We start from the raw sequence: 14677 nt of genomic DNA, 5'->3' as shown, positions 1-14677 counted from the left end.
GGCCCGGCCAAATTGCTCAGTCATCAAATCTACCTCCTCCCTGTGCTCCATGCGTCATTCCAACCCTTGCAAGGCTGATGCGCACTCGCGCCGCAGCCTGTGCTGATCTAGGCCGCTTAGGTTATAACGACCCGAATCGGGAGCTCTTAGACCATCTCCGTAAACGATCTCATAGGTTATAAGCCTATGATCGCTCACACTAGCCTCGGGCAAGACAGTCCAACTACTTGTACTTCGCAGCAAGTCGTCCGTCACTAACGTGACGTCGAAGTAACTTTCTCCCAGTTCGGAAGAGAAAGTTGGCGGTTGTTCTGAATCATTAATCAAGTAGAGGTTCCTGGCTTCAACGAACTGTTCAATACCAGCGCCTCTGGGGTCAGTGGGTGGTAAACCCCAGGCGGGAGACTTGGCATTAGCGTCCAGAGTAACCAGCACTCTGGTGCTCGGGAGATCGTCCAGAATCCTACCCAACTTCACCAGCAAGTCATCGATACTCCATTCAAGCTGGAAGTATCCCGACACTAGTACGATATCGAGCGTACCCCTTGTGATTCGCACGACAGTGAATTTCTCATGGGACAAATGGGACATCCAGAAGACACCCAACGAATCTGAATCAACCACAATCGCGGAGAGCGGCTGTCCCCCACGAGAATGAATAACAAGCCGTTATTCTATCCTATCCGCGACCGCGGAAGCCGACCATCCTATCCGCGACCGCGTATGGCTCCTGGACCAAGAAGACCTCGAGGTTGTACTCCTCAAGGAGCCTCATGGCTTCTCTGGTGGCCGACCGGAAATGATGCAGATTTAACTGCCCCAGGCGCAAGCGTTTAACATGGAGTCCGTCCTCAAACGCTTCCCCCAATTCAGGCGTATTTAACATAAGCTGTATTTTTCACAGCTCTCGTCCGAGCAATATCATACTCCCTGCACTGCCTACCCCCGACCCGGTGTCCAGCATCGCTACCTTTCACCAAGGTACAGGCGGCGCACTTGGCAGGCGCAGACTTGGCAGGACAATTGGCTGCCCTGTGCCCCGGAAGAGCACAGTGATCACACATCTCCGACTGCGCACTGCAGCGGAGAGAGGAGTGACCAAAGCCCTGACACTTAAAGCATCGGGCGACCTCTACATGGTCGACGACCCTACAGATATTTTCATTACTTTTAATTTTAAAATTTAATAATTATTACATTTATTTATTTTTTATTTATTGGTTATTTATTAGATATTTATATAATTTATTTTTTACTTTTCAGTGCATTTTTATATTTGTTAATATATTATTTTTTTTTGTTTAAGATTTTCAATTTGATTTAATTCTTATTTTTTACTTTTTAGAGGGTTTTTCTGATTTGTTTCCTTTTTTTATTAATGTTAATATTAGTTAAATAAAAGCTTTTTTAAAAAAATAATTTTTATATATATAATCAAATATATTTTTGTAATTTGTTTTTGTTTTTTTTATATTTTTTATTTCTTTGTATTTTCCATATTCTTAATTAATAAATATCCTAATTAATAAATATGAATCATTCGAAATTTTATTTTGGAAAGGTTTTTTTTTAACAAATATATAAAGAATAACAGAAATGTTTAATATCTCTTTTTTATTATTTCTGTATTACTATATACTTTAAGATCATAAGCTGAAATAACGAACAAATTTTATTGATCATTTTTATATATTATGAGAAATAAATTAATATTACATTATGTAGGTTTCATTTCATAAAATACAGTACGGTTTTTTATAACCTCATAATTATCACTTAATAATTGTCCATTATATTTTTAAATTTATTGTTATTTGTATAAATTAATGGAATAAATTATCTGTAAACGTTTATGGTTAAATACTTTAAAAGATTTTTTTTCTTTTAACCGGATATTCGTGAATAAATATAAATTAAATTTTTACGCTTTTTCTTTCTTTTTTCGTGTTTCATCTGTTATTTTAAAATTTATATTTGTAGTTATTCATTTCCAGTTGGAGAATATTGTGTAGAGCGGAAATGATTATTTCGAGTATTATAATAGAATCTGTCTTACTTTCTAAGATATATTTATTGTATGAGGTATAATTACGGCAAAACGAGAATCTTAATTTTTATTAAAAAGGATTTACTTATTCTTCTATACTGACATTGTCACCTTCAAAATAATCCCCCGAAGAAAGAAGAGATCTGCACTCTCCAATTTTCAGAGCTTAAAGGTCTTTCAAAGGCTGTTGTAAATGTTTACAACCAGCAAATACGGAGAGTAAGGCGAAAAAAGAAAGAAGATACAAAAAACAAGGCTGTCCCAAAACAGCGAATTCACCTCAGACTAGAATTCCACAAGGAGAAGAAGAATCTCTACAACCTAGATTCATTTCCTATTCTTCCTTCATCTTACAATAACTAGCCACACCAGGCAACCGCCTACAGACACTATAGGCAACTCTCTCCGAGAAGGGAATGCATTGGACTTTCCACTAAATTAGGGTCCCATCAGGCGGATTCTTGTTAAACCGAAAGGCTTTCAGTGAGTGGATGGACTTCGTGCGAGAGGAATCGTATCGAGAGAAGGAAGCAAATATCTTGTTACTCTTTCGAGAAATAATCCGAGTAAAAATATTTTTTTTCACAAACACGATCTACAAAAAATCGCTACGCAGTCCCAAACTCCGTCCATCATAAAAACAAACTAAAAATAAATATATAACCGTCATTAAAAATTAAATACCCGCCAGATAAATAGAAATAACAAGCAGCAATGGGATGATGGTCAGGCTCTGCAAAGAATAAGGAAATAAAACTTCCCGCAACATTCTTGCGTTCCCCAGAGATGAGATAAACTTATATTTCTTCCAATCTTCAAAACATTCTTTTTTGTTTTACCTTAAGTTCACTTAGACATTTTTTTTCTTTATTTCATTTACCGTCCCAAACGGTTGTCCTTTTAATGTTTTCTTAATCAATAGGAACAAGAAAAAGTCGCAGGACCTTCCTTATCTGGGGAATATGGAGGTTGCGGCATCAGTATGATGTTATTTTTGACTAAATAATCACGAACTAATAGTGAAGTGTGAGCTGGAGCGTTATCATGGTGTAAAATCCAAGAATTATTTGCCCAAATTTGTGATTATTTTCTTCGATCAGCTTAAGTAAACACCGTAAAACCGCTAAGTAATAATCTGTATTGACCGTAAAATTTTGTGGTTAGAATTTATAATGGACTGTAAAAAAAAACCCATAATAAGAAGAACTTTACAATTCGATCGACTCGGCGTACTTTTGTCAGTCTTGGTTCTTCAGGAAGCTTCCATCAAAGTGATCGGGCCTTCGTTTCAATATTATAACCGTATACTCACGTTTGTCGCGTTAGCACGTTTGAGTAATTCTGAGTTATCAGTTATGTCTGTTAACAATTGTTCTACGATGTTTTTGTTGAAAACTCAACAGTTTTGGTATAAATTTTGCTGCTGTTACCATTTCATACTCAAAATTGTTTCATACGAATGGTAAAAGTGTCTCACCCCACTTCTTCAGCAACATCTGTAATAGAAATTCGACGATTATTAATCACAGTGCCTTCTATTTTGACGATATTCTCATCGTTTATTGTATGTGTCAAACTTTTTGTCATCTTCAACGTGTTCACCGCCTTTTTAAAACTGTTTGTACCACTTACAAACCCTAGTCATCATAAAATTCTTACCAAAAGCCTTCTGTGGTATCTTCACCACTTCATTGAACTTTATTCCATTTTAAACGCAAAATTTAATGCAAATCCTTTGTTCCGTCATTTTCAAACAAAATAAATCGAAAGCCGTAATAAAATATGTTCTAATTGCTAAGCTGCCTGTATTGAAGTATGTGTTTAATATGGATGGAAGTATTGATATACATTAACATTATTTATTTAATCACTCCTTCTCCTCTCAAGATATCTTCCAGCCGGTTAGTTTTCCTAATCTGAAAGCTAACGCAAAAGATTCTATTTTCCATAGCACTTCTCATTTTTTACTCTGTCCATATAATTTTCACCAATTCCTTCTTATTCATATTATAAATGCCTCCAGTCTTTCTTTTTTTTAATCTTCATGATGTTTTGAAAGATATCAAATAAAAATGTTTGTAAACATATTTCTAAATTATATATAACAGACTTCTGTACCAATATTATTCTCAAAAAGACTCGTTATAAAATAGATTAACAAATATTATTTTATTTATTAAAAATAATATTACAAAAATTGTTAAAAATTTGCTTTATACTTTTTAGTCATACTTTAATCAAATTATTATCATACATTGTATGAGTTTAATTAGTAGGTTAATTTGGATTTCAAAAGATAACATCATATATTGAAATTTCTAATATATTCATAAAATATCAAACAAATTTTCAATCTAACATTTACTACACAAATAACGAAATAGTGAAGCTTTTGATTATTGAAATACAATTGTAAATTAACAAAACTTTTTTTTGTCGCTTATGTATATTTTACAGATTTAAATCGTACGGGGGGATATTTGCAAAAGAAATGGTGGAATATTGTATTGTCACCCGTCCTTTTTTAGTAACTTGAAAAATTTCATCAATAGACATGGTCAGGAAGTATGTTAAATTATTACACCTGCACCCTTAATTTACCCCGTACGAGGGGATGCTTGCAAAAGTAATGGTGGAATATTGTATTGTCACCCGACCTTAATAACTGTGAACTGTGCAAAATCTCATCAATCGACAATGTCAAGCAGTATTTAATTAAGGATTCAAGATTTGGACAAACATGAGAAAAAAATTGAAAAAAAAAAACGTTGTGAGTTAAAATAAAGCAAGTAATAATCTTTAATCCAGAGGTCCCAGGTCCCGGGTTCGAATCCCTGTTAGCATGGCATTTTCACACACGACACAAATCATTCATCTTATTCTCTGAAGCAATATCTAACGGTGGTCTCGGAGGTTAAAAAAAAATAATAATCATGTATGTATTAACAGAAATAAATAAATTTGTAGGTTATAATAAATCAATAAGTACTTAAAGATAATGAAATACAAAAATTTAATGTCTTGTTAAATTTCATTGTTGAAAAAAATCATTCGATATTAGCATAGTATAATAAATGTAAACAAGAGAATAAAATATTTTTCTCGTAAAATAATTTGGTGCCATTTTTTTAATTCAAAATTTAAAGAATAGTTAGAAAAGTGTTGTTTTTAGTGAATTTTTTTAAACTGGTATTTATCAGTTAAAGATCTATATCATAATAAGGATAAAAAATACGAATTTTTATTAACAAATGAAAAGTGTTTCACGGGTCCACCTTGATTACACTTTAATTCCGCATACTAAAAGTTAAGGTACCTAGGTCGTTTACATGGATCGTCGTTTGACATGGAAGATCCATGTGAGGGAGAAGATAAAGCAACTTAACATGAAGTTCAAAGAAATGTATCGGTTGCTGGACAGGAGGTCTGAGAGTTATCTTTATCTAATAAGCTACGTTTTTCAGTAATTTTGAAACCAATATGGACTTATGGAGTTCAAATACGGGGCACGACAAGCTAGAAAAATGTTAAAATCATATTGCGCTTTCACAACAAACTAGCGAGGTGTGTATCTGAAGCGCCTTGGTTTGCTAAAAACAATTCAAAAATATTCTATGGTACGGTAAAAATGGTCTACGGTACGCCAAGGAAGAAATACAACGTTTTAGTCTGAATATGAACTTTGGCTAAATCACCACGTTAACCGCTTGGCCGTAAACCTTCTCGACAGCGGTGAAGATGCTAGAGGATTTAAACTGCTGCACGTTCTGGACCTTAGTACTTTATAGTCTAATTACACCCGCTGAGTGTTTTACATTAATTAATCAATCATTCATACCCTTCCTCTCTGTTTCTGTTTTCATATCCATTTTTAACTGGTTTTTTCTTTTTTGGTTTATTTTTTCTTTTCTGAGTGTATCATCAATCTGCCATTTTTATAATTCTTGTTTTTCTTATCTGTTTTTAATATGAATTCTTTTTTAATGTGAATATATGTGGTATAATTTATTGAAGATAAATCCGGTTTACATCCGATTGTAAATAAAAATTTTAAATAAAAAAAAAAATCTATAAATTTTGGCATTTTGTTATACACTGTAACAGCAATAAAATTTCAAAGGATCAGAGGAGAAAGCAAAAATTAAATAAATTATATTATATCTTTTAAAATAATTCATAATTTATGATAGAAAATGTTTTATGTATCAAATAGACTCCATCCGTTTGTCCCAAAAACATTTTTAGTAAGATATTTACTAAAAATCCTAAAAGTTTGTCCCAATAGATATAGTAAGCATCTGAAATACTTAAGAAGCAATGAAAATGAAAACGAAATAATCAGAAAGGTGGAGATAAAAAAAGAGTTGCCTAAGGGAATAACAAGAAGAGTAGAAACAAATAAAGTTTTTTGAAAATTACATGTTTATTTATTTAGTTTGGCAGGGTACAAATTTAGTAGATAGGTATTCAAAAACAAATATATTGTAATTTACATACACAAATTAAATTTCATATAAATTATCGGTAACAGTAATTTGTAAAAGGTATACGTAAGTAATCCTGCAATATTGACTATCCATTAACTATGCTGGTTGTTTTGAATACAAACACGCTATATGGACGAATTCATTTAGTTATACTCATCCCATAACTGGGTGGTATTTTCAAGGACAAAAACGCACACTTTATTTTCTTGAAGGTGGTTGTTATGAATAAAAAACAAAACATACTATTTCGTTTCATTACAGTTATATAGTCAACGTAATTATGTGATCATAATCTTTTAAATTATAGGTTTAAAACAAAAATTGTTGAGAGTTGCGCAATTTTTCTGAATAGTCTATTTATTTTCCTGTAAGAACGTTTATTTAGTAGTTTTAATATGTTTTGTTTAATTCTATACGACTAATTTGCTAATTGTAAAAAATTTGCTAAGTAAATAAGTCTTCTCAATTTGACTCATATAAATTTGTTTATAATCACGCATTAAAATTTCAACTGCAATCATCTAGTAATTATTATATTTGCTTTAAAATATTGTTTGTTATATAGATCTTAATCAATTCTGTACAATTATTATTTGTGAAAAATACGATGTTAATTTTATGTTTAGGGGCCCTATATATAACGATATTCAGGTTAAATATTTTTAAAATATGGATTTTTTTGGTCTTAGCCTGAAACAAAAGTTAGTTGATTTGATTTTGTTAGATGATAAAGCTGAATGTTTTCATCTTTAAAAGCAGAATAAACAAATTAAAAAAATTAAAAAATAAATAAATATTTACGCCTTTATTTTTATCAGACTACATTTGATTATGAATTTTTTTCCCCGGCAAATATAGCTAGAATATCTATGTTAAAGGAGAAAGTATGGTGATCATGTCAAAAAGAGGTATTGGATTTTTCCAAATTTTTACGGTTTTGGGTTAAACTATTTAATTTAGACCAAAAGAACATACGTATGCATATATATGTGCGTACGTAACTACGTGTGTCGCACAGCTTTTGATCTTATATCTCAGGATTGACCGAACCAATTTTCTTCACATTTGGCTCAAATATTTCTGTATATGAGGTATTGATTATAAACGAAATTTTTTTTTAAATTCGTTAAGGGAGTGGGGTATATCACGAAAAAATCAATTTTGATTTTCTTCCTAGCCATTTTGAGTAAAGCAAATTTGCTACCTACAATGATATATATATTTATATATAAATAATACAATAAACATTTTTTTCAAAAAACAACCCCCACATCTTAAAATTGAAATATACGAGTCTGTTTTTTGTTCTTTCTGTGTATCACCTTTCGGTTTAAATATTTTCAAAGCTTTATTGAAAGTTTATACTTCACATATAGAGCTCTCATAAAATGTCTACAAATTTTTTTTTTAATTGTAGACCCCGGGTTAAAATGAGGAAAAGTTTTTTGAAACTTTAATTTTTTTTATTTTAGCCTTTATTGAAGAGGGTCTTAGATCTAGAGAAAACTCTACTTAAGCAAATTTGTTTAAGGTTAATATATATATATATATATATATATATATATGAATATTTTTTTTTCTAAAAATTTATTTCTCATCACTAAAAAAATATTTTATGTTTTTGTGGGTTTTTTTTTGGGGGGGGGATCTAACTCTTTTAATTTTTATTATTACAAATTTTTTTTGTGTTTTTCTTCATCATTTAGAGGGTTATTAAAATTAAGATAGCTTTTGCACCTACATTGTATTCCGGACCCAAAAGCGAAGCATTACATATATGTAAGTGATTCTTTTCTCCAACGAAAAGCATACGTAACTTCATAGTCATTATTATCCGATAATGAGTGTTTATTATAATATATGTAAATGCCTAACTTACTGATTAACAGATTATTAAATATAAAGTATTACAGTTGAGAAATTTAGCTAAATTGTTCAAAATTATTTATAAAAAAAATATTGAATTTTAATGATTTATTTGAATAATGTAAGGGAATTTAGTAAAATATTTAACACATCTGAGTAATCGACTATCGTTCATTACATTGATATTTTGAGAAAACTATTTTTTGTGAAATGACGTAATTTGAATTAATATGATGTCATATTTTAATAAAAATTTTAAATATGTTTGTTCTTTTGCAAAAAACCTTTTCATTCTAGGTTTTTCTTACTAAGACGCTAAATATTGTTTGTAGTTTGACAGGTTGATAAGTTAAAATATATTGACAGCATTGATTGGAATTAGAAACGTTCCTCGTAAGAATATAAAACAAACACGTCCGTTGATGTGTATATATCTATGTCTGTATGAATGGGTTGGTAAGTTATTTTATAATATTTTTATTTTCGTATTGTATTTCTGGATTTGAAACGCATACGTTTATAAATAAAAATTATATTTCATTATCTTTTTATGAACCTTAAGCTTCAGTAGACAATTTAAATTTCAGTCCCTTTTCAACTTAATTTTTTTAATTTGTTTCTTAGTCGAGGGAACGTAAGCTGGTATTATATATATCATTTTACTTTTGCGGCTATAGCTCTGCTCTATGCTGCTGCAGAATCATTGTTGTAAAGAGAAAATATAGGGAACGGCCAAAATTTTGGGTAGTGGGATTTTTTCTTATAAATTTCGACATTCAAGACGCTCTTAGTTCAAAAAAAAAATCAAAAACGTTATAGAAATTTCCGAAAAATGTGTAATGTACGTGTCTACATACACACATTGATTGATTGAGTTGATTATGAGTTTCTATATTTTGAATAACATTACCGGACTGGCACAACATAAATACTTTGAAAATGACTCAAAAAATTTCTTAATATAAGGCATTGATAGCATTAAAGTTTTAAAAAATTAAGAAAGAAGAGTAGTTTTCGCCATTATTAATTTTTGACTTTTTGTATAGTGATCGTAGAAAGTTGAACGATGAAATTACTTATTAATTTATTTAATATTCCACCGTTTAAGTCAGTCGGATTTAGGAGGTGGAAGGATTTTACATTATTCTATTTTACATTTTTTTAAACGGTTTTTGCCCCGTATATTGAAAACCTGTTGCCTAAAAAAGTTGAAACCTGTTACAAATATTTGGCTACGTATATCCCAGATTTTGGCCTGATTTTTTAACCAACAGGACAAGGTGGCAGTTCTATCTACAATTTTTTTTTTTTTAGTGAATTATAAATTCTTTTAGCCGTGTTGAATAACGTTGCAACAAATCTGGCCGACCTTTTAAAGCTAGTAATTATTCCAGTAAATAAATTTTTAAGCCCAAATAGACAACAAGGGGGCTGAGTTGGGCCGTACTTAAAATATCAATATTTTATCAATTTTAATTTTAAAGATTTAAAATCTAGAATTAATGTAGACCAAATGGGAATCTTTTTTTAAAAAGTTGTTTCGAATGAAAATTAAAAAAAAAATGTGTGAATTTATTATCGTTTCTGATACTTTACATGTTTTTCAATTTGCGATTATAAATAATAATTTTATATCAAGTTCTGTCGAGCAAGGGACCCAATATTTTTTCTAAAAATGTTTCTTCTTTTACTTAGCCATTATACTCTGTGTACAGAAATTTGATCAAGGGGGCGGGTCAACTATGGCCTAAAATATTTTACTAAGAATTGTCATTCCTACCTTTATTAAGCATTTATTGTAAAGCTTTATTAAGCTGTAAAGTATTTACGATAAAGATGTCTTTTGATCTAAGGGATGAAATCGGATCAAATTTTTTAATTGAGCGTTTTGATTTGTTTCACAATATTGTATTCTAAATATTACATAATTAAGTCACCGATATTTAAAAACCTTACTATGTATCGAAATAAAAATTTGTCAAGGGCCAAATTGGGAAAGTTATGCAACCCTTAGTTTTTTTATAATATTTTATTATTTTTTCATTATGGTTTTTGAATATTTATCAACTTCATCCCTTTCATCCATATAAAATTTAAAAAATGTTTTCCTGTTGAGTAAAATCAACAAAAAGACAGAAACTAAACATCCAGAATATGTTTTTAAACGAACCCTTTTATTTATTTGCTGGAAATCGTCTAACAATCTTTACGTTGTATTTTGAGAAATACTGAACTGTTTTAATTTTTTAAATATATTAGATACAAAACACGAACGGAAATAGTTTGATTACGTAATTTCTTATTCCTAATTTTAATATATCATTTTTATATATTAAAAAACTATTAATAAGAACTATTTAAAAAAAATATATATATATGATATTTTATAAATGCTTATCCACATTAGATGAAGCATAAGAAATTAAATCAACCTTATGAACTTTCAGTGTGATTAAGTCAAACATCAATTAAAAATAAAGTTACTTTCGTTCTTTACTTTACATATAGTTCGGATCACCTTAAGTGAGAGGAATTTGACAATAAAACCAATCAAGGGCAACACCTCTAGTAAATTATAATTCTCCGTGTCATTTAGCAATATCAATCTATAATTACATTAATAAAATAGCGACAAAAGGATTAGAATTGTATCTAAGTCAAGGTTATACTGAATAACAATCGGCCAATGTAACACGGAATAAATCAATTATCGTCTTATCTATTTTTCATTCTTTTTAGAAATAAATTTATTTATAATCTTACAGTTTGAATTTCTTTACGTTACTTTAAATATTCAAACAGGTTTCAAACAATTTTATTTATTTAAATGTTATTAAATAAACTTAAAAAAAGATGGTAAAGTATTGCATGACTTTCCCGGCTACGCCGATTAAAAAGTAGTATTATAAAATAGTAAAAATTGTAAAATAAAAAATTCTACGAATTTGTAAAATAAAAAAATAAAACAAAATTATACAAGTAAAGTATATAGAGTAAAACAAAATAAAATAACTTTAAAAATTACTTATATATTCTTGTACAATTTTACCTTATTAAAAAGACTTTTAATAACATCCTGATCCCCGTAGGGGAAGACACCCGCCCTTGTGACGATCCCGGTCGCCACACCACTACCTCCGTTCCTGTCTCTGATGGTCTTTAAAGAAGGTCGTCTTTTTAGACCCTCTAAACTTGATTACAGAACATAGTCATCAGTTTGACTTCTATCAGGATGCCATCGATGAAAATTCGTCGACAAACATTGCCATCAGTGTATTTACACAACTTATCGCCTTCGTATGGCATCTTCCAACCACAACCACCTACCGTAACTTACAACCTTCAACTATCATAGTAACCGACTCGCGATAGCGCGCCTTCCTGTAACTGCGAAGGTTTCACGCAAACTAATATTCACCAAAATTAGTTTAATGAACGTTGAGATCGAAAACATTTTAAAAATTTGGAAGCCCCGAGTAACTAGGGTTTTTTTTTATTGATTACGATGATTACCAAAATAGCACCAAAATACTCAAATTTTGAATAGTAAAGTTTTGATTTTAGGGGTTTCCCTACTCTGTGAAGACAATTTAGGAAAAAAATTTCTTAAAGAAGTGATCCACCTGGCAAGAAAAAGCTCATAAAATTACAAAAGCCTAAAGATTAACATGGTCAACCTGTAACAAAAAATCTATCCATCAACACGAAATTAAAACACTACAAAGGAGTAGTTCAGCTTGAAGTAACCTTCTGTAGTGTTACTCTCTTCAAGGTAACAGAGAAACAGAATTGACAAGATTCTAAAAGTGGAGAGAATAGCGAGAACGCGTATAAACAAGAAACATCGGAGAGAAGGACAACGGTGCCAAATGAAGTGGTTTACATGGAAGCTAGAACCTATCACGGACACTATACGTAAGAATAGGATTTATTTTTAAGGTATCTCATGAGGACACCAGAAACCAGATTAATAAGAAGAATTGTAAATAAACTTTGGAATCATAAGCAAAGAATAGAATGGATGAAGGAAATAAGAAGGGGTATGGAGAAACTGGTAATAACTATGGAAGATTTACAAAATAAGACAGAAAACATCAAGAAACTATAGGACAAGAAAATAACTATAGGACAGTAACAGACAAATGACATACAATGAAAGGGGGGGGGGGTACTTACGGATGGGGAACGAAAGGACAGATCGGATCGAATAAAGAGGTATTGGGAAATTCGAAAGAAGAAGAGAATAGTGCGCTCATGGAAGAAGATGACCGGACACAAGAGTGACTGAAGTAGTCCATTGAGACCGTAAAATTAAAATAAATAAATAAAGAAGTGATCCCTAAAAAATAAATTGTTAGATAATTTCGCCACATACTAAGCTTAAATTTAAAACAGGATTGTTTTAAATTATTGAAAAACGTAGAGAGTATAACTTAATGAAACTAATGAAAATATCCTTTTTCATTTTGGGCACGGAATATAATACAGGTGTCAAAGATACTTTAATTGTAATAGCCTTTATGAAGAAAAATACAAAAATAAGTTATTTTAATTTTGTTTTATAAAAAATTTATTACATTTTTTTTTAATAATAAAATTTAAGAGATTTTTATTAAAATCTCTAAATCTAACACCCCCATCAATAAAAGATAAAATAAAAATAAAGATTTGCTGTGTTTTAGGTCCAAAAAAAGTTTAAAAAAAGTATGGATTTCTTGATAGCTGTATGTATGAAGTATAAACTTTCAACAAATTGTTGAAAAATATTTAAACCGAAGGGAGATACAACAGAAGAACAAAAGAAATATATATTTCAATATTAAGAGGTGGGCCGTGATTTTTTTTTTATTATTTATGTATGCCTTGTAGGTAACAAATTTGTTTTTATAAAGTTGTCTCTTAGATTCCTCTGAAGAAAATTGAAATTGTTTTCTTCGCGTTATCCCTTTACTCCCTTAACGAATTTTGAAAAAAAAATAATATGAATAATGCCCCATATAAAGAAATTTAAAACCAAATTTAAAGATAATCGGTTACATACATATTTTTTTTCTCCGTATGTACTAGTTGGACCTAAGACGTAAAGATTTTCAAACAACCCCATACCCCATTTTTGACATGATCACCATACTTTCCCCTTTAATATACATTTTCTAGCTATATTCATCGGGAAAATAACAATAAAAACCATTTTCAAAATTTTAAATAAAAATTATATCTAATTTTTCTTTAAATTTTGAACTTTGAAATCGATCCAAATTTAAACTTGCTTAACTTAGAGGCATTTTCAGTAAGATGAACTGGTTAGTGTTATTTAATTTTTTTAATATAATTTTAAGCTTATTTAATAAAAAAAATTATATCTTTATTTTTATTTAAAACATTACTAAACAATTTAAATATTTGGGTCGATAAATTTAAAATGCTGAACCTATCCTGGGGACATAGCATTATTGATCAATTATTTTTTATATTGACAAATTTAAATATATAATGTACTATTAACTTCTTTTCAGCGTGAAATAAAGGTACCGAGGGGAGGCTTGATTTTTTTTTTTTAAGGAGAAAAAAAATTTCTCTTTCCACAGAAATGTGTCTTGACTTATGGAAGTTTCCAAATTAAATTATATAAACCCTCCTACCACGACTTCATAGGAAGGCTCTAAAATTTATTAAAAATATAGTTTTTAGATATTAAATATAACAATTAATATCAAAGTGTGGTTCAATACTTCAGTATTACACTAAAGCCTTATAACACTGACAGTTTTTAAATATTTATATTTCCAAAAATCTAACATACATAAATATATGTTTATTATTATTATTATTATTATTATTACTCTAATTACTTACTCTTCACTGCCTCTAGACCTTAAAACCGGCGGGCTGACACCTCTTCTGCTATCACTACTACTCCCGCTACTAGTCAGTCCATTCGCTGGGGCCCCCCTTCTTGAGGGCTTTCCCGTCTTCATTCCTTCATTATTATATAAATAACACAATTTTTTTTATCCTTAATTATTTGATTTTTAACAAAAATTTTCTTATTATTAGTTTAATTCATACACTTTTATAGTTTTTCAAACAATTTTATGTGATTTTAGTTGTCTCTTCAAAAACTTTTGATCTAAAAATAATAATTTTCTAAACCTCGTTTAATAATCCCTTTATTGAAATATTTAGATAATATTTACATAGTTGAAATTATTCAAAATTAGTTTTTTATTGTTCATAACAATATTTTTGTATTAAATATGTAATGTTTTTTTTTTTT

General features: G+C 29.9%; 1 protein-coding gene across 1 annotated transcript in view; it reads right to left on the bottom strand.

Annotated features, from left to right (window-relative positions):
- The window catches only part of LOC142322708 (kinesin-like protein KIF12), a 180863-nt gene extending 166485 nt beyond the window's left edge, over positions 1-14378 (bottom strand). The window contains exon 1 of the mRNA XM_075361785.1: positions 14257-14378. Within this exon, the coding sequence (XP_075217900.1) occupies positions 14257-14378 (122 nt within the window). The remainder of the gene's footprint in view (positions 1-14256) is intronic.
- Between the last annotated feature and the right edge of the window lie 299 nt (positions 14379-14677).

The sequence above is a fragment of the Lycorma delicatula genome, chromosome 4, assembly GCF_047948215.1.
Source record: "Lycorma delicatula isolate Av1 chromosome 4, ASM4794821v1, whole genome shotgun sequence".
Lineage (NCBI taxonomy): Eukaryota > Metazoa > Arthropoda > Insecta > Hemiptera > Fulgoridae > Lycorma > Lycorma delicatula.
The sequence above is the reverse complement of the archived record's forward strand: the minus strand, read 5'-3'. Positions and strand labels throughout refer to the sequence as shown.